The sequence below is a fragment of the Lissotriton helveticus genome, chromosome 8 (genome assembly GCF_964261635.1).
Source record: "Lissotriton helveticus chromosome 8, aLisHel1.1, whole genome shotgun sequence".
Lineage (NCBI taxonomy): Eukaryota > Metazoa > Chordata > Amphibia > Caudata > Salamandridae > Lissotriton > Lissotriton helveticus.
In genome coordinates, this window is record NC_136069.1 from 1,584,784,752 (window position 1) to 1,584,805,081 (window position 20,330).

General features: G+C 41.9%; 1 protein-coding gene across 5 annotated transcripts in view; it reads right to left on the reverse strand.

Moving 5' to 3' along the window:
* Positions 1-1,726: 1,726 nt before the first annotated feature.
* The window catches only part of ARRB1 (arrestin beta 1), an 841,034-nt gene continuing 822,430 nt past the window's right edge, over positions 1,727-20,330 (reverse strand). For 2 of the 5 annotated variants that reach the window (XM_078658595.1, XM_078658596.1), the window contains exons 13-15: positions 15,553-15,623; positions 9,240-9,291; positions 1,727-4,122 (exon numbers count right to left, since the gene is read on the reverse strand). In XM_078658595.1, the coding sequence (XP_078514721.1) occupies positions 4,011-4,122; positions 9,240-9,291; positions 15,553-15,623 (235 nt within the window). In that variant the 3' untranslated portion in view covers positions 1,727-4,010. The remainder of the gene's footprint in view (positions 4,123-9,239; positions 9,292-15,552; positions 15,624-20,330) is intronic. The other 3 variants (XM_078658594.1, XM_078658591.1, XM_078658593.1) reach the window with 2 other exon arrangements.

Genomic DNA, 20,330 nt, shown 5'->3' on the forward strand with positions numbered 1-20,330 from the left:
AAAAAGAAATGCATTTTTCTGTTTTATAGGAAAATATCACCCTGTAGTTTATTACGTAGTGGCAGTTTACCTCTACAGTATATTATCTACTTGCTAATGCACCAATGAAAACCATCCTAATTCAACTGTGCAAATAAGACATATCTTTCTCCACATTTTGTAGAAATGCCTAAGTACTGTTTTGACATGGATTGCTGCAGTAAATAGTTTTCATCACAATTGTTTTGTTCAAAAGGGTGGCCTCTGTTTAATCTGGACTGGCATATATGCCACATAGTGAAAATATGGGTGACATCTGAAGGCAATAACTCTTACAAAAAGGACATGTGTATGAGAAATAAAAGACAAACTGAACTCTGAGCCTTACACTCAAGCAACTAGGAGGAGATTGGAGACAATGTAATTATCTAGCTTCTTATGGAAACAGTAATTTAAAAGCTGGAATTGTAACACAACCCAACAGTAGGCAGGATTGTAAGATATAAAATGCATGAGTCTTCAATAATTTGAGGGTCTTTCAGAGGGTTTTCACTTATTACACAACTAATGAAAATGGAAAACAGAGGGCAAATGTTACATAAATACATTATCCATTGATTAATGGTATAAGCCACTAGGGCATTACATCAACAGTATCAAAATAGCCCAAAGACAAAATGGTACAAATCTTTCAAGACTTGCTTTCAAAGTCCTGTTTTTGGTCTCAAAGTAAATTGTAAGCCTGGCCAATGAAGTTCCATATATGATTGAATAGATATAAAGGGTTGTCTGTCCCTGGAGATGGAGGAAAGAGTGGCCTATGTCACAAAAACAACCAGCTCAGATAAAACAAATGTCTTAATCAACAAACTTTGGAAGGCCAGGACCTAGAATACAATTTTACATAGATGTTCCCATTAATTTATTTCATAAGGTGGAACACCTTTCTTCTACCATGTGGCAAATATTTTAATACAGAAGAAATATTTTTACATTGAAGTATTACTTCAAGCTTCTATCTTTCTTAACCCATCTGCATGTGACTTTAAGCAGAAAGTTAAAAGCCTTTTCATAAGGTGAATAATAATTTTGAAAAATATGAATATTGTTAATTTAAAAAGTAAATTCTTTATCATACACATCTGCTTAATTATAGATTATTAACTATCTATTGCCATATCGCGTAATGGGTTGTTCTTATTCGTATATCATGAGTGATACCTCTTAATTTTTAGATATTTTCTCTAGAGCTTATCTGTTTATTTCAGGCAAAAATGCTGTAAAACCACATTAATGCATCCTAGATAACTTGGAATGTGCCTTGATTAAGAAATACTTATCTATTTTATGATACTGTTAAATGTTATGATGTCCATCCCATTCATTGCTCTGCACATTTAGTTGCATATATAAATCACAGCTTGGCATTTAGATGTAATCCATATAAAACACTTGTGCATTCCAAACAAAATGTTGAGGTTGTAAAGGTATTTGGATACTTGCATTGTGATGGGACAGGAGAATGTTTTTTGTTTTCCTTGAGACTTACAGTGTTCATAGAAATGTTCTGAAGCTCAATCACTTAAGAACCAGGCCAGGGATCAAAGGTAACTGAAAAGCAATAGATGCAAGCCTTTCTGAAATTCAGCAGGGAGAGCAGGGAAACTCGTTGAATAAAAATAAAACAGATTCTACAGACCTGGAGAAGTGAACTGGAAGCGGACACAAGTATTAACTCTTAATGGTATACATGTGAAAACATTCATTTTATTTGACAAACCAAAATAACATACTATAATAAATCAAAAGGATATTTTAGCGTACTCTACATTTATTTGCAAATACGAGTCCTGGATCTAGTGATAACATTTTTTTTTTTACTATATCGTGTACATCTGGGAATGTATTCACAATTGTAAGTTACACTTTTTTGATCAAGTTTACACTTTGTATAGTAAGTTTACTACTTTTGGTATTCATAAACTCTGAGTGCAAGCATCCTGCAAAACTTCAAGTTATATGTCCCTATCCTTGGACTAAAGCAATGGGCTAACACTTGTATGGGTGGGTGACATGCTTTTCTAAACCCCCTCCCTAACTCTCCCTAAACCCCTCTTATTCCTCCCTAATCCCATTTTACTAAGTGGCAAGTCCGTCCCTTTTCCCAACCATTCCCTTGTGTCCCTCCTACATTTACAACTAAACTCTATGTTTACAAGTGCAGAGATTCTACAGTCATAGGTGAGATTCCTACAAACCTACATTTTCTAGAACATCTTGTAGCACTGCAAAACATACTACAAAGAGAAGTGTAAGAATCAAGCCCATGATGCCGTACACCAATCAAATGCACAGATATGTATAAGCAATATTCATTCCTGTTCTGGCCTCTGAAACTGAATTTTGATGTACAGTCATTATATTCTGGGCCATTGCCACTGGGGTTGGATATATCTTGATCAATGCTCACCTAGAAAGGTGGTTTCCATTTGCATTTTCCTGTACTTTTTTTCTTTCACCACACTCTAAAATAGGGAATAGTACTCCAGTAACCTATGCCACATACTCAAAAATGCCGAAGTGCATCAGCCCATAACTTCGGTGCTGTATACCTAAATCTGATACTACTACAGACATTATATTACAATTTAATAAAATGTTCCATCTTAGGGGCTGAATACGATGTTGTCCGGAAATTCTTCCGACGGAATCGGGTTCTGCGAGTCCAACCGAACGATTACGATACATCCGAACATCGTTCAGAGAGACTCGCATTGACTTCAATGGGAGCCCGCTTTCTGAACAAGAACACAGGCTCCCATTGAAAAAAGGGGTAGTTGGGGAGAAGCTTGCACCCTGTGGCGGGCACCCCTTGGTGCCTGCCACCGTGTGCATGCATGGAAAGGTGGGACCCACGGGCCTAATTTTGAGGGCCCTGGGTAGAGGTGGGCCTGCTACGGGCCCCAAAGTCAGATTCTGACAGCTGATCCTTGTCGGAACAACCGATTCAGAAATTCGGTTCGAATCGGACATCCAAATCACTCGGCTAGAAATGCAGTCTGCAGACCGCTACGATTTGGCTCCAACCGACTCAGTTATTTCCAATGCCTTTCGGAACTGAGTCAGACAGTTAGAACGCTTTCCAGCCTTCTTAATCGCTCGTCGGGAAAAGTGTTCGAGTCGGTTGGAAAGGTTGGTTCAGAAACATATTTGGATGAGTCCAATGCCATTCAGAGTCTTTCCGAATGACATCAAAATCAACCCCTTAGTGATTAATTGCAGCTAGCTTCTGATGTCAGCACTCCAACACTAGAGTGTCACATTCCACCTCTTAGTGAAGTGATGATAAATATATAGAAAATATATATGGATGTGGCTTGAGGTTCAAAATGAACCCAGCTACGATGAGGTGAAGTGACAATGTAATGACTTTGCTTGTACTCTACACACATACAAAAGCTGAGTAAGAAAGATATGGGGGGCAGGCGGAGAGATTGCTAGACAGTCAAACTCAGAGTATAAAGAACAAAGAGACGAATTTAAGGATATGCCAGATGATATCAGAAGAAAGGTGGGAGAAATGTGTTTCATCGTCAATCAAGAACTACAGTCTTCTGCTTGGCGGCCATTTTAAGGATGAAAACTAAACAGATATCTTGAAAAAAAATTTACTTTTCACTCCTCCTGAATTTCTAGAAGTGGTAGCGCAGTGGTTATTTTATGTAGAACTGTTAATACTGGTAATACAAAATGCATCAATGATTTAAGTCATACAAAAGTAGTATTATTTCATCTGTAGTACAAGGTTTGGTAACTCATTGCTGTACAATGTCTTCCTCTTTTCTTTACACACTGCCAATGGAGCTGATATCTAACGCACTGTATGTAGCGAGATGCAGAGTGACATTTAGACCACAGCAGTAAGGTTATATTTGCTGCCCTAATCTAGGTTCTTCACAGGCCCCTGTTAAAATGCAAACAAGAAACCTAGTGCACATGTATTACACAAAAACGTTAAAACAGAACCCTGTTTATCGGTCATTCGTCTGTGGTGAGTTTGGGCCCTCTTCGTCTTCTTCCTTATCGTCTTTCATCCCTTTCAGGCGTGAACGAGCGAAATCTTCAAATACAATGTCGTCGTCACTAAAAACACACAAAGAAATGGAATTGTCGTTCAATTTTGGGACCAAAAAAGCTAATTTTGCAGAATACACTCCATTTGCATGTGTGTTTTTTGCAGACTATGAGCCCCAATAAATTGACAATTTGTTTGCACAGTTTTATTGAAATTTGTTTGCACAGTTTTCTTGAAATGGCTTGATCACTTTGAGATATAAAATGTGTTGACCCTCAGTAAAAATAGTTTAAGTTCTCTGGAATTCAATATAGAAACATCTCTCCATTTATTTTTATTTCCAACCCTTGTCCGTTAGAATGTTCCTTACTTCCTCCATTTTGTTATAGGACTTATACTCTTGAAACGGAGTTTACATCAGAGGAGAAACTGAAGTGGCCATAAAGAACCATGAAACCAGGCAAGGTGTAAAGTGAAAGGTTGCACATAAGGAATGGTAATGAAAGTACAGCCTTCTTGACAGTACCTTTATGGTGGTGAGGTATTGGTAGGTTGTGATCCTGATCTTATGCCTAATCGTGGTGTTTTCAGCAGACATATTTAAGGTTGCTCTTGGTAGAATTTGTCAATGTGCACAATCCTCTATATGTGCACACCCACAATGACTGACTGACTGACTGACTGACTGACTGACTGACTGACTGACTGAAGTACTTATAAAGCGCTCGAATGCCGAGGCGTCTTGGCGCTGCAGTGACGGGAGAGTGGTGAGGGCAGATCTTAATGTGAGGAAAAAAGCCAGGTTTTCAGTGCCTTTCTAAAACATAGTTTGGATTTCTGTGAGCGCAGAGCAGGGGGCAGAGAGTTCCATAGTCTGGAAGCTTGGTACGAAAAGGACCTGCCGCCCCATCGCATTCTTCTTATTCTTGGCTGACATATCAAATCACGACTGGCTGACCTTAACGTACGCGATGGCACATAACGAGGGAGGAGTTTGGACAGGTCGTCTGGTCCCGTGCCGTACAAGGATTTGTGGACCAGACAGAGGGCCTTAAACTGTATTCTGGATCTGACTGGGAGCCAGTGAAGTTCCTTGATGGCTTTGGACGTTGGGTGGCGGTAGGGTAGATTTAACAGAACCCTGGCTGCGGCATTTTGGATTGCCTGAAGTTTATTCAATTGTTTTTCTCCTGTGCCCAGGTAGAGTGAGTTGCAATAGTCCACTCGGGACATTACCAGTGCGCCCATTACAGTTTTTTTTAGCGTTGGAGGGATGTAGGGTAGAACTTTCCTAAGAACCTTAATGGTGTAGAAGCAGGTGGAAGTGACCTGGTTAGTCTGCGCTTTACAGGAGAGATATTTATCCACCAAGAAGCCAAGGTTTCTAACCTTGTCTGCAGGACTAGGACAAGCGCCTGCCTCCGGAGGACACCAAAGGTCGTTCCAGACGGACAATTTCTGACCGAATTCGATTATCTCGGTTTTGTCCATATTTAATTTTAAGAAATTACAGCTCATCCAGTTTTTTACACCGAGAAGGCAGTTTTTAAAACACTCTGCTGTGGCTTCAATGGACTGGGATACTGACACTATAATTTGAGTGTCATCTGCATAAGACACTAATTGCAGGTAATGAGATTGAATTAAGGCAGCTAAGGGGGTAACATACATGTTAAACAGGGTGGGCGATAGCGCCGAGCCCTGAGGGACCCCGCCTGGGAGGGAGAATTCATCAGATTGAAAGCCTTCCCAGTGTACTTGTTGGATTCGAGAATCCAGAAAGGATGTTAGAAGAGTTAGAGCAGTACCAGTAAAGCCTAGAGTTTTTAGTCTGTTTAATAGAATCGAGTGGTTCACGGTGTCGAACGCCGCTGTAAGATCTAGTAAGATCAGGGGCGTTCTACCACCCTCGTCCATTTTCCTTCGAATGTTTTTGGTTGCCATGATCAGGGCAGACTCTGTTGAATGGAAGGGGTGTAAGCCATGCTGAGAGGGGTCTAGTAGCTTGTTGTGATCAACATACCGCATCATTTCATGATTTATGGCTTTTTCCAGAATCTTAGCTGGCAAGGGCAGGCAGGATATTGGTCGGTAGTGCTTGAGTACCGTAGGATCTAACGAGTCCTTCTTGAGGATCGGTCGAATGCAGGCTTTTTTCCAGCTGCTGGGAAAAAGTCACCAGACGTGATAATATTATTTATCAAGGGGGTCAGGACAGCTGCCACCGTCTGTGGAATCATGTGTAATATGCGTGGCGGACATGGATCTAATGGGGTCCCTGACTTCATCTGTGTAATTAGGTCTGTCACCTGTGTCTCCTCTAATAAGGGAAAGCAGGAGTAGCTGGATCCAGTCAGGGGGGCAGTGTCATTGTTATCGTTGAGCATAGTTAATGCAGAAGAGCTAAGATCGTCGTAAACTATCTGAAACTTTTGCTGGAAAAAGGTTGCAATATTAGTAACGAGGTTCTGGTCAGGGCTAAAGACAGTATCGCGGGGGCTCTTTGTCAAATGGGTGACAGTTCTAAATAGTTCTTTAGTAGTGCTAGAGGCTGCCTGAATTGTAAAATATACTGATTGGATGTATGACGTTACAATGCAGGCTATTACAACGCCTGCCTTTACAACACGGTTTTTACATCGCAATCCATTACAACGCATATCGCTTTGGGGTGCTGGATAGTGAATAGTTTAATTTACTATTCCAACTCCAGTCCCCGTGGACACTAGGGAAGGTGTTGGATAGTAAATTAAACTTATTCCCTATCCTGGAGCGCCCCCCAGCGCAATGCGTTGTAATGGTTTGCGTTGTAATGACCGCATTGTAATGGTAGTGGGTTGTAAAAGTTTTGTTGTAAAGGTTGTTCACCATACTGATTTGGCCTGAACTATTGCTGTCTTATATTCCTGCAGGGCTTTGGTATATGCTGATTTATTTTAAGCACTATAATCCGAACGCCACAACCGCTCAAGTCGTCGACATTTCCTTTTAATGTGCTTCACCTCTGCGGAGTACCACAGCGCAGTTGCAGATCGCCTTCTAACTTTTTTTATTTCAACAGGCGCCAGTTGATCGACTGCCTGACTGATCCAATTTTGAAATTTGATCGCTTCCATGTTGGTGTTGCCGGTTCCGAGAGCAGGAGGGTTATTTGTAAGTGAGCCAGCCAGAAGGACAGGTTCAAGTTTGTTCCAGGGGCGTGTTTTTTCAGGCAGTGTGAGGGCCCTTCGGTGATTTGGCAGGTTATTCTGAGGCAGGTTAAAAAAGATGGCACTATGATCAGACCAGGGGACTGCTTGGGTCAAGGTAGCCTTAATATGGCTATTGTTTGTGAAAATGCCATCAAGGGTATGACCCGCCGTATGGGTAGGGCCTGAAATTAGCTGAGTCATTCCAAAGCTAAGAAAATTGTCCGTTAGAGTGGCCGAATCAGGGTCATTGTTTGCTTCTAAATGAAAATGGAAGTCGCCCAGGATAGTATAGGTGGTAGAGCCAGATGTGGATTCTAGAAAAGTGTGTAGTGCTCTAATGAACGGTGCTCTTAAGCCGGGGGGCGATACACAAGCAGGCCTGTAAGTATTAGGCAATTATTATTTTTAATTTTAAAGCTCATGGCTTCTGCGTCTAAACCCAGTTCTGGTAGTGAGAGTACTTTTAGATGGGATTTATATATAATCCCAATACCACCCCCCACTGCTCCTGACTGATTTACAAATTCTGCAAGGTATCCTTCTGGAACTGCGTCATTCCAGTCCGGTCCTGAGGCCTCAGATGCCCATGTTTCTGTTAAAAACATTAGGTCGACTGCATGGTCTGTAATGAGGGCTGAGATTTCATGTTTATGTTTGACCATGGATCTAGTGTTCAGCAGAACGCGCTTTAGGGATCTTTTTCCGCTCACCGAGCGGCTAGATTCACAGTTATGATTATTATTGTTAGCCAGCAGATAAGTATTGGTAGCGGGTCAATCACTTCTAGCTAGAGGTAAGACGCATGGTTTGTGGAGCCGTGGGGAGGAGCTCCATTTCATCAGGCGCATTACAATCTTGTGCCGATGAAAGCTGGGGCGAGATGACGAACATTTTGCCTATCAGCGCGACAGACTTCAAAGAAGATGCAACCTCACAGCCTACTCCCCACACCTACTAAAAGTTTAAAAAACAGGATTGAATATAGAACACTGAGACATGCCACCTACTCAAGGAAAATAAAAGCGCTCACCTACAAAACTTCAATAACCAGCATGCCTGGGGACCTGACCTTGTTAACCACACCCATTAAGGGTGCACACGATTAAAATAAATTGCATTTGTTTCACGTAGGTGAGCTTAGGTGTGCCTCTGTGTTGTCCATGAGGAAGGGGCGTTCCCAGCCCCGAAACGCGTCGGACTCTGTGTCAAATGTTGGAGAGAGGTGAAGAAGCTGCTCGGGTGCTTATGAAAAGCCGGATGGCAAGTCTGTCGCGGTGTGCCCTCCTAAAAGTGCTGGAGCGCATTGCTTAAACATATATATATATATATATATATATATATATATATATATATATATATATATATATATATATATATATATATATATATATATATATATATATATATATATATATATATATATTTCGAACCAACACTCCAACTACTTCCACCAAGGCTCGGCGGCGAAGAAGGAGAAAAGGACCTCTTCACTTTAGGCAAGATGTTATTTATTTAACCGTTCACATCCAAACCAGCATACGACAGATTTTTATATATAATATATATATATATATATATATATATATATATATATATATATATATATACACACAAAAATCTGTATTTGTACCTAACTGCATGTTTTATAACCATGCATAAATAATGCTGCTGTTCGTAGGAAAGACTGCATGAAATATCCACACGAGGGCACTCTTGCCTAGCCTAACATCATTAAACTTCAGTTTAACATACACTGTGCACAGAAAAGTCGAGCATATCATCTCATCATGTTTATTTATACACAAGGCCAGGGTAAAATGAAATACAATATAAGCAAAACGTAGAGATCATGCAGAAAAATACAGAAAAGACTAGAGAAGGCTTACAAGTAGCACGCACAAAGAGTTAACAGGCAGCGGTTTGCAAGCATGAGCACTTGAGTTATTCACAACGAGTAATAAACAGGGCAAGATAATTCGAAGTGAACTACTTACTTTGTATCAAATTCAATGAGGTTTGTGTCTACCGGAGCTTCGTTCTCTGGAACTAAACACAAGTTATCATTGCACACTTGGAAACAAATCAAAAACATAGCAGTTTGCATAACAAATTTCCTTATTTTCTTGTTAACAATTTTAATCGGTTTTTTCGTAAATAACTTTTTTTTCAATTTACTTTATTTATTCATTTTCAAACATTAACAGAGCAGTTGTGTACAGCCATCAGCATTTCTCCATCCAGTTGTTATCATTTAGTAGCAGAATCCAATGTCACATTAGCAATACATGTTTATCTTTACTCTAAAGAACTTTTATCTTAGCTAAATATTATGATTGAATCTGAGAGAGCAAATGTTTGAATGTAACCTGATCCCATTCCTTGTAAAAGCTGCTATCATGGAGAAGCTTGCACTTTGGTCAAGTATGATGGCAGAGCAGATACACATACAACAAAACGACATTAGAGTGCAAAAGTTGGGGTTCAAAGGACCAGTTCGTTTTACTCATAGATTTCAGGAGTACTACAAGAGTGTGTCACACCTACTCAAAGCAACATTTTTCTGCATCTGGCCCTGGATGTCTGTGTGATCGTTAAATGTTGCTACAGCTTTGCCCTGAAATAGCTTTGAGTTAAATAAACTTCCTTTTCAACACTCACGGAGACATTTAAACTCATCCAGACGTTGTAAAGAACAACCAAAATCAGTGCAGAGATTTCTGGGACTCCATGCAAAATTCCATTTACCCTTCAGATCCTCTCTTACAGCCGTCTGAGAAAGACGTTTTAGAAACTATTTGTTGCATTTTGGCGCCATCGTCTGGTCACTGCGGTGATAGCATGAGTCAGATGCCTCCAATGGCTTTTAATAAAGCACGGAATTCAAATCCAATTTATTTTCCGCTCACAACAGTAATGAGGGCATATTTAACTTAATATTCTGCTTTTGGAAAGCCCTTCACATAGATCTAAGAGAAGTCTCTTTCCTCCTGATATTTATTGCGAAAAATAGGAGCCGCCTGCTTTATTGCATAACATCTGAAGCTCTTTTGGACACTTTTTTTACTCAAAGGAATATAAGCAACACTGGTTGTACTATGTATAATAGTATCCACCTCTCAGGAGCTTCTGAATCCCGCATGTGACATGCGGGGACACCCCTAATTAACATAATATAAAAATAACTCTCAAGAGAGCTCATACCTTTCGACTATTATGATTTCCCTTAACTACGAGTAATATTTTGTGATGTTCTGTAAACTCTACTCATTATCCAAGTTGCTAAGTTGTGGAAAATTGTACCATATCTTCACATTGGCCCTAATTTGGAGAAAGGACAGTGGGGCATATTATCAAGGGGGATTATCTCCGCTTTTTTGGCTTTAAAAGCCAAGAAAGCGGAGATAAAATTATCTCCCTATTACCTAGCTGTCGCTAACACCAGTTAGCGACAGCTAGTAGGAGATAGCGGCCATCTTGGGCCCCGCTTTGCATGTCAGTGATATTTATCACTAATGACATGCAAAGTGGGCGTGCCAAGATGTTAGCGACTGGAAACAGTCGCTAACATCGCTATCTCCTATTACCAACTTTTGGAGATATTCGCGCTAAGCGCGAATATCTCCAAAAGCTAACACCTGCCCTGAGCAGTTCTTAGCCATGTTATCCAATGGGAGGTGGATAACATGGCTAAGAACATTAGCTCGGTAATGCAAGAATATCGCTGACTTTTCAGCGATATTCATGCATTGCGGCCGTTTTTTATCGCATTTGCGATAAACCTTGGTAATACCAAGGTTTATCTGCGATAAAAATCGCCGCAGCTCAGCGGTAAATTTTTGTCTCTAACCAAGCAATAGCGATAATTATCGTTATTGCTTGGTAATATGCCCCAGTAAGTTTATGTGTTATCAGCTAATGCCCTAAATATTTGTATATTGACTATTTTTGAAATGTTCTAAAATCTCAAGTGTTATGCAAAGAAATATTCAGGAACGCGTGGCAGAAAGTTGGCCTGATAAAATCCACCTGATTAAATCAAAGTTAAGGTGCAACTAATTTTCCTTTCTTTCCACACAGGGCACATATTTTTCCCTTTGAAGAAACCACTTCCATTACCACCACTGACAACAAAATGAATGTTTGAATTTACTCTTGTGAGTGGGGGTCTTCTCAGGCAGAAATTGCTGGATGCTTGAGCATACGCACAAATGTACCTCACAAACTCCTCTGTGATCCCTTCCCATGCTGAAATTGTCGGAGATTTATTATTGTAAAAACAACAAGGTGATGGCTTTTATTTTTATGTATGATTCTGTATTCATGGGGTAATGAATTGCTGTATCTTGTGTTCTGAACATTTTTCTTTTATTGAATCAATTTTATGGTTTTAGCTGCTTTTTATGGAACATGTGCTGTGATGTACTTTTTTGAATCTCTGAGATTTTAATAAAGTTTAATTGAATGAAGGAATGCTTGAATGAATCTCAGCCACCGGCAATCGCTTGGGCCGCGCCCCAATCCATTGTTATTTTGCCCACTCTGCCACCTCAGTTTGGACCCAGCTATATGCAAATCAGTCTCGACCCAGCTCTAAGGGAAACAGGCCTGACTCAAAACTGGTAAAGATGTGGGCAAAGGGGGTTTTCCGTGGAATCAAATATATTCCTCACCACGAAATATAATAAAATATTAGTAGCTACATTTCACTTGCTCTGATTTTTCCCACATGTGAAAAGATTTATTCGAATGTAGGTGCATGTGAAAATGGAATTTAGGAATGTTTTCCTGGTGTAAACCTGGAAATGTGTGATAGATGCAGGTTCACATGTGTAGCTTGGAAAAAAATTATGAATTCCTAAATTGTGCAACCCTTCCCAAAGTGTCACAAGAGAGGAAAATGCGATTGTGCACACTTTTCCGTGGCTCTGGCACGTAGCTTTTACAGATGGATGGCAAATGCTTGTACTGTCCCTTCTGTAATACAGTGCAAAATGTGCTCTGCACCAGTAACCAAGGGACGTTCTCTAATTTTCCACGGGTGTGGCCCATTCAACTGAGGGCACCCTTTGCTTTTGTGCCCACATCGTATTACAGATGCCAGCTCAGAGGAATGGAAGCTGTGGGAGGCACACTGATTGTGATGGATGGATGTCGTTACAACGCATGCTTTTTCCACGCATGCCTTTACAACGCAAGTCGTTACAATGACTTGCGTTGGAGGGACGCTGGATAGTGAATAGTTTAATTTACTATTCCAACTCCAGTCCCCGTGGATAGTAGGGAAGGTTTTGGATAGTAAATTAAACTATTCCCTATCCTACAGTGCCCTCCAGCGCAAGTCGTTGTAACGACTTGCGTTGTAATTCCTGCGTTGTAAAGGTACTGCGTGGAAAAAGGTTCATTGTAAAGGATGTTTCCCATTGTGATCCACAGCCAATGCATGCTCGAGGGCACCCCTTGGGCCGGGTCAAGTGGGTACCTATGACCCTAAGCATTCCCCGTCACATACAGCATATGCTGGGGGGGGCTCCTTTCACTAAACCTTCCTTTCACTAATGCACTGTTCACAGTGCACACACAGGTTCACACTTTTATTTACAACAGTGCATTTTCAGATATGAGGTGCACTGTACCTCAGTAGCGGCCGGTGGTGGGAGTGCTGCGGGGCGGTTGGCAGGGCGGGGGGTAGTAAACTGTGGAATATGACATATAGGAAGTTAGTAAATAAATAAGTAAATAAAACGAATTTCGTTGCGCGCACTGCATTGCCAAATGCGATGCAGCACGCGCAACAAAATTTTATTTATTTGCTTATTTACTTACCTCCGCTGGGCCGTATTCCATAGTTTACTACCCTGCCACCCTGCTCCACCCCCGCCACACCCCACCGCCCGCAGCACTCCCACCACTGGCCGCTACAGCTGTCCCTGCAGACTTTGGGTGCACCTAGATAAGAATGCACCATGACACAAACAGGTACAGCACCCCTAAAATGTAATGCAGGCTCAATTGTTGTTTTACTTATTTTTGTTGCTGTTTGAGATATATTTACAAGCAATCATCACACTTAATCCTGCATTTTTGGAGAGGTTGGGTGTGAAAAGCCTTTGACATGAGGCATCTTTGTGTCCCTATACACAAGTGGCCAAGCCTGGGATGACTCTTGCTGCCACACCTAACCTTAAATGAGTGACTGTGGACAATCTGCTCACATTGTGGTTATACATTAAGACTGTGGCTGTACTTCTCTATAGATAATAACATGATGCAGGGTTAGTGATGTATGCCATAGGGCCTTGTTCACAAGAGTAATCTGCACATGTCTCTCTTGATTCACATTCATTAATATCCATTTTTTACTAGTGCAAACCCACTATTATGCATGTCTTATATGAATGTGTGTGAGCAAGAGATGGATGGGGAGAGGGTGTTGCAGGACAAGAGTGCTCTATGTGTTTGTGGACACTCTCACACACATACATATCAGTGGGTGATTGGCTTGTTTGGGGGATTGTCACAGGCATCTTGCACGATTATACCAGCCTAGTTGCCACTAATTGTAGATGCACAAGTTGAGTGTAAAAAGCGGTTAGGAAGGTTTGTGAATATCAAAGGCGCTATAATGTTGTGGATATTGCCCATCTTCCAAAGGGCTACTCCCAACTACTTACTAATAACACCCAAGTTGCCAAAACTAACTCTAATTTAAATTCCAAATTACACCCAATTTGTTGATTTGCATTTGGTGTAAATGTCCTCAGCGCCTCTTCAGGTCCTGATTACATGAATAAAGGGCATGTCATTTGCACCCGCAGATGTTTACCTTCTTTACAAGAAATCTACAGCCTGATTCATCAAGGGGCCGTTTTGCGAGCCCCTAATAGCGAATCATAGCGATTCGCTATTGAGGACTCGCAAAACGGTATTCATGTAGGAATTGCTAAATAAATAGCGATTCCTACATGTTCTCTATTTGCGAGTAGCAATTTGCTACTCGCAAAAAAAGGAATACCTCCTCATTCATTCCTATGGGCCAAAAGGCCCATAGGAATGAATGGGGAGTATCCCTTATTTGCGAGTAGCAATTTGCTACTCGCAAATAAGATAGCGATTTAAAGGGTACCAGGGGTGTCCAAAGGAAGTAGTGTGGCTCACTGGTTAGAGGCGGCAGACCCGAGAGCAGAGGACGGCCCGGGACCAGGGTTCGATTCCCGGCGCGGCAGGTTTCTGGACCAGGGTCAGCGGACTCGATAATTCTCTCGCCTCGGTGCCCACTCTGATCAGCGATCACACTCGGCAATTCTGGGCATTAGCTTGCCTCATCTTCACTAACGGCCCCACCAGACCGCCGGGGATGCCTGGTCTCACCCTGGAGATACCCATTAAGGGACCATCTCTCAGGGAAGCCAGGAAGGGTTTCGCAGCGGTCGAAGCGCCTTGGGACCCTACGGGTAAGTAGTGCGCTATATAAATGCCTATACATTTACATACATTAAAATGCACATTTGAACAGGTGTTGCGCACACACATGTCCAAAGGACATGTGTGTGTGTGACATGCAAAAGAAAAAAAATGCACTAAAGTGCTTTTTACACTATTTACGCAATTTACCACCAAGTCAGACCTGGTGGTAAATTGAGACCGAATATTGCGATTTCGCTATTTCTATTTGGTTGATGAATTGCATTTAAGGAATCTCTATTAGAGATTCCTCAAATCCAATTCCTCGCAAATATGCGATTTCGGTAATAGAGATTTTTGCATTTGGGATGATGAATCCCAAATGCAAAAATCGCACTCGCAAAGGGCCAGATTCTCAGAATCTGGCCCTTTGCGAGCGCAAATCAGCTTGATGAATCAGGCTGCTAATCATTTATACTAGTGAATGTTTTCCCAAAAACAGTGTTTCATTGCAGCTCATGCTGCTTTACATTAGTTGAATCCATGGCATTTTCTGTAACTTTCTTATTTGATTAAAACTTGTGTCTGTTTGATCATAATTTTTTCCACTTAATTCTGCATTTACATCATCATTTCCACAATTGAGTCTTGCATTTATTCATAATTCTGATGATAGTTGTTCCTATACATCATCATTTTCATGACTTGAGTGCTACTTTTTACTTATCATGTTCACCACTAAGTCCTGTATTTACATCATCATCATTTTTATAACTGTGCCCTGCATTTACATCTTCATTTTAGAACTCTGCATTGGCACACTATTTAAGAGTCATTCTCTCATACAATGGTGGATCAAATTAAGGTTCTACATGGCTCATTTCAATTAATGAAGGCACAACTTACCATCCCTGTTCAAAGGCTCTTCTTTTGGCTTTGGGTGCATCAATGTAAACGGGAGCTCCACTGCAACGTCACTAAAACGTAAAAATATTGGTTTTATAGTAAAAGAGCCATGGTATTATCTCACCTCTAAAGTAGCTTCTTACCATCTATGGATGTTTTTAGGTGCATAATAAAACCCGTTAGGCCCTTTTTCGAGAATCATGCAGTGACTAGATATTTGGGCATCGAACATGCTTACGCATAACAATAATAACCATGCTGATTGGTCAGATATTTGTGAGTGGTCAATATCACGTTCTAACACGAGGAATAGTGCATCAGTACTCATGGATATTTAAAATGGCTTGACCACCTTGTTACACATTAGAGGACAGTCTCATAGAAGACCTAGGGGGATATTTGCAAGAAAATGCCGGAGTGCGGTGTTATGCAAAATTTTACAAAGTCGCACTCTGGCATTTTCAAAACGCAGGGTTGTGCCGAATTTACAAAAATACGGTACACCACTGTGTTTCCCCCTAGATTGGGCGTAAAAAAAGCTGCCTAGCGCCGGCATAGGCACCCTTGCACCATATTGCAAGGGTGCCTGCACAGCAGGGGTGATTGTTTATGTGCAGGAAGGGACAATTTCCTTCACATAAACAATCCATACTGGCGATTTGTTCCCCATCTATTGAACTAGCAGGAGGGGACAAGAATAGGAACTGACTTATAAGAAACTGTATCCTATAACACCATTGTTATGGGTGTCTTTGCTATGTTGTGAACTGACTCTTGTTTTAAATGGAAAGCTACTATCACGTGTACTGTATTAATAATCATAATTAATTAAAAGAATATGAAAAAAAATAATAATGGTGATTTGCTCTTTCTATGTGTGCTGCAGAATGAGAAAGAGCAAAAAATGAGGAGAACATAATAATTTCTCCTCATATTGCCATTCTAAGACGAGATATTACCAGGCCTTCATATACCCATTCTAAGACCAGGTATTACCAGGCCTTCATATACCCATTCTAAGACCAGGTATTACCAGGCCTTCATGTACCCATTCTAAGACCAGGTATTACCAGGCCTTCATATACCCATTCTAAGACCAGGTATTACCAGGCCTTCATATACCCATTCTAAGACCAGGTATTACCAGGCCTTCATATCGCCATTCTAAGACCCTGTATTACGGGGCCTTCATATCGCCATTCTAAGACCAGCTATTACGGGGCCTTCATATACCCATTCTAAGACCAGCTATTACGGGGCCTTCATATCGCCATTCTAAGACCAGCTATTACGGGGCCTTCATATCGCCATTCTAAGGCCAAGTATTACGGGGCCTTCATATCACCATTCTAAGACCAGGTATTACGGGGCCTTCATATACCCATTCTAAGACCAGATATTACAAGGCCTTCATATACCCATTCTAAGACCAGGTATTACCAGGCCTTCATATACCCATTCTAAGACCAGGTATTACCAGGCCTTCATATCGCCATTCTAAGACCCTGTATTACGGGGCCTTCATATCGCCATTCTAAGACCAGCTATTACGGGGCCTTCATATACCCATTCTAAGACCAGCTATTACGGGGCCTTCATATCGCCATTCTAAGACCAGCTATTACGGGGCCTTCATATCGCCATTCTAAGACCAGGTATTACGGGGCCTTCATATCGCCATTCTAAGACCCGCTATTACTGCGCCTTAGTTTTTGGCGCTGCCCCAGCCTTGGAAATCTGGGGCAGCATCAAGAAGCAATGGGTGTTGCGGCGGAATGCCCACAGCAACATCCATTGCACATCCCTTTACCGCATCACACTGGAAAGGCACATATTTACAAGGTGGTGTTAGGCCACATTAAGGGGCTTAAGTCCACCTGAAACCTGTATTTGCGCCTTCTCATTGCACGTGTAGGACACTATGGTATCACTAAAGGAACCACACTTGTGTTGCCCCTTCCGCAATATGGATCTTGTCACTGCTTTGAGTGCTAAGGGGGCATTCCCTCATGAGGGCATCTTTTTGTGTTTATGGCCATGTAATATTACAGAAGCGGTTGCAGAGCCAAAGATGCTGTCAGGGCTAGGACTGACTGTGTGCCACATTGAGGTGGGGTACAGTCAGTGCTCCCCAAAGGGTGCCCCTTCTATGGGGGTACGGTGGGGCCAGGGACCTCTGAGGCTTCTCCTTGCAAGTGGATGCAGACTGTCACTACATCTGGAACTGTTACCACCTTTGAAACAGCGGCTGTGCTTCCACCTGCAGTGAAATGCATACTGGCAGCATATACATACATACATACATACATACACCTGTCACTAATGTTCTGTTACCAGTGCAGGTGTGGGTTTGCGTCTGCACCAGAAACATCGCATTCGCTGTGAACAGCTCCTTCCAAGTCAATTAAAAGCCGCATCCACCTCTTTCTCTGGAAAGTTTGGAAGCATATAACCCTCAAACATTATTTCTTTAGCAGCTGTATTTCTAAGAAAGATCCACAAGCCCACCCAAGCACTCTGCGATGTCTCCTGCTGTTTGTACCTCTTTGTTAAAAATACAACCCCACAAATAAATTAATCAACAAATCTCAATAGTCTGCTGTTTAACCCGTTGGCTGCTGCCGTCGGCCATTGGCCGACGGCAGCACTACCTCGCTGGTGCTGCCGTCGGCCAATGGCTGACGCGACCGCGCCCGTTTTTAAAAACGGCCGCACTGCCACAAAAAAGCGGAAGCAGCCAACGGGTTAAAGGTGCTGAATTGTCAAAACAGAAAATGGAAAGCCCCACTACTACTGGATGGAAGAGACTGGTGCAGTAACTAGGGCCAAGGCACATCAAACAGCCTTACACTCTAACCCCATATTATGTCAACACAACTCCTATGTTTTTCCAGGAAGTGAGAAGCTCATATTTTCTTTTCTTGTGATACAATTTGAAAGGATACTTTACAGTACAAAGTAAACATGAGGATATTGGAGATTGTCCAGTATTTGCACAGAGGACATTACTACTAATTTTCAAACTGAGTGGATATCACACTAAGAGGCATATTTATGAGAGGGTTGCACCATGCAACGTGGTACATTCGTGACACAAGCCTCTAAGTCAGATTGTTGAAGGCACGCCAATGCACATTGTGTGGCTTTGAGTGCCTACAAATATCTGGAGTAACGCACTGCATCACAATCGCTGTCTTGCATTACTCTACAATAGGGAGGCATTCCATGGGCCTTGCGTGAGTGTTCCCCCGCAACTCCCATGGTTTTTACACATTCCCAGATTTACAAGAGCTTGTAAAACTGGGAAAGCGCCAGCAAGATACGGCTCCAAAGGAGAGGTGTAACAAGGAAAAATATCTTTATTTACCCTTTCTATGTGTTCTGCACTCTGCAGCACACATAGATAGATGATTAGAACATTGGAATGTTGGGAGCTCCATTGCAGACAATGCAGTGCTCCCTGCTTCTACGGGCCGGTAAAGGCCCGCAGAGCAACATTCCAATGTTCTACAAAGGCTTCTCGAAGCTCGAGGGGATTTATATCCCCTTGAGCTTCGAGAATCCTTTGTTTAATTTGTTAATACATTCTGCCCTCTAGTGGCAGAATGTTGTAATAGCCTTATAGCCCTTCGTAGCAGGGCTATACTGGCTATTAAAGTCCCGCTGTGTCGTTAAAGTCCCTCGCCTTCGGCTCGGGCCTTTAATAGCCGATATAGCCCGCTACGGCGGGCTATAAGGCTATAATATGCATCTTAGTTTTGTTTTTGTGCAGGAAGGGGCATGCAATGCAGACACCCTTGCACTATTGTTTCTGTGTTGGTACTAGAAAGCCCATTGTATACTACCACGGGAGGAAAAGTCAGGATGCGCCTTATGCCTTAATGACGGCACATTACTGCCCTTTCCCAGTGATGCAGTGCAGCACAGCAAGGTGACTTGTGCTGCACTGCGCCACTTTTTCATAACTTTGCTCTTTAATTTCACCAATGTTGACACTAGCAAGCCGCAATGAAATTGAAGCAGGATTAAACTGTGGGACGTGTTTGTCTGAGGGAATGGCGAAGAGGTACAGTAGATGGTTTCAGGAAGTCTATGGGATTTGAAGAGGAGAGATGTGAGGAGAGCATTAGAAGAGGCAGACAGAATCAAGGACTGAATTTTATGAAACACAAATTAACCCCTTGCATGCAGCCGCGATTCTGCGCCTGTGAAGCAAAATCGCAAGCCGTCATCAGCACACGAGCACCGCGGTGCATGACGGACTGGGGCCGTCATCAGCATGCAAGGGGTTAAGTCACTCAGAGGACTCACTTGTTTCATTTGGGATTTAAAGACATAATGATTTTGCCAGAACTGTGAAGTTGCCAAAAGGCATGGAGGTGGAGGACATGGGTGGGTTCACTTTAGACAGTGACTAATTTGGAGTAGTAATGGCCCTCCTTATCTCCAAGAGTTACTTCCATGAGAGTCTAAAAATAAACTTTGATCTGCAGGACAAGGGCCTTCTCAGGTTTGATTTAAAGGTTTAATTTTGTGAAGAGAAAAATATGAAAATAACAGTGTTCCATTGTCGTATATTATACTAGCCCTCGCTAAACTGGCTTTCCTCTTCCGGCACCGGTTACATTGGACAAGACGCAGCCACAGGAGGATGCTACAAATGGCCAGCGCATAATTAAGAACAGCGCTAATTTTCGTTGTTTATTAGCATTCTCTGTTCACATTTCATACCCAGGGACATTGCCTTTATTTCTCAGAGGAAATGACAGGCCCTAGAG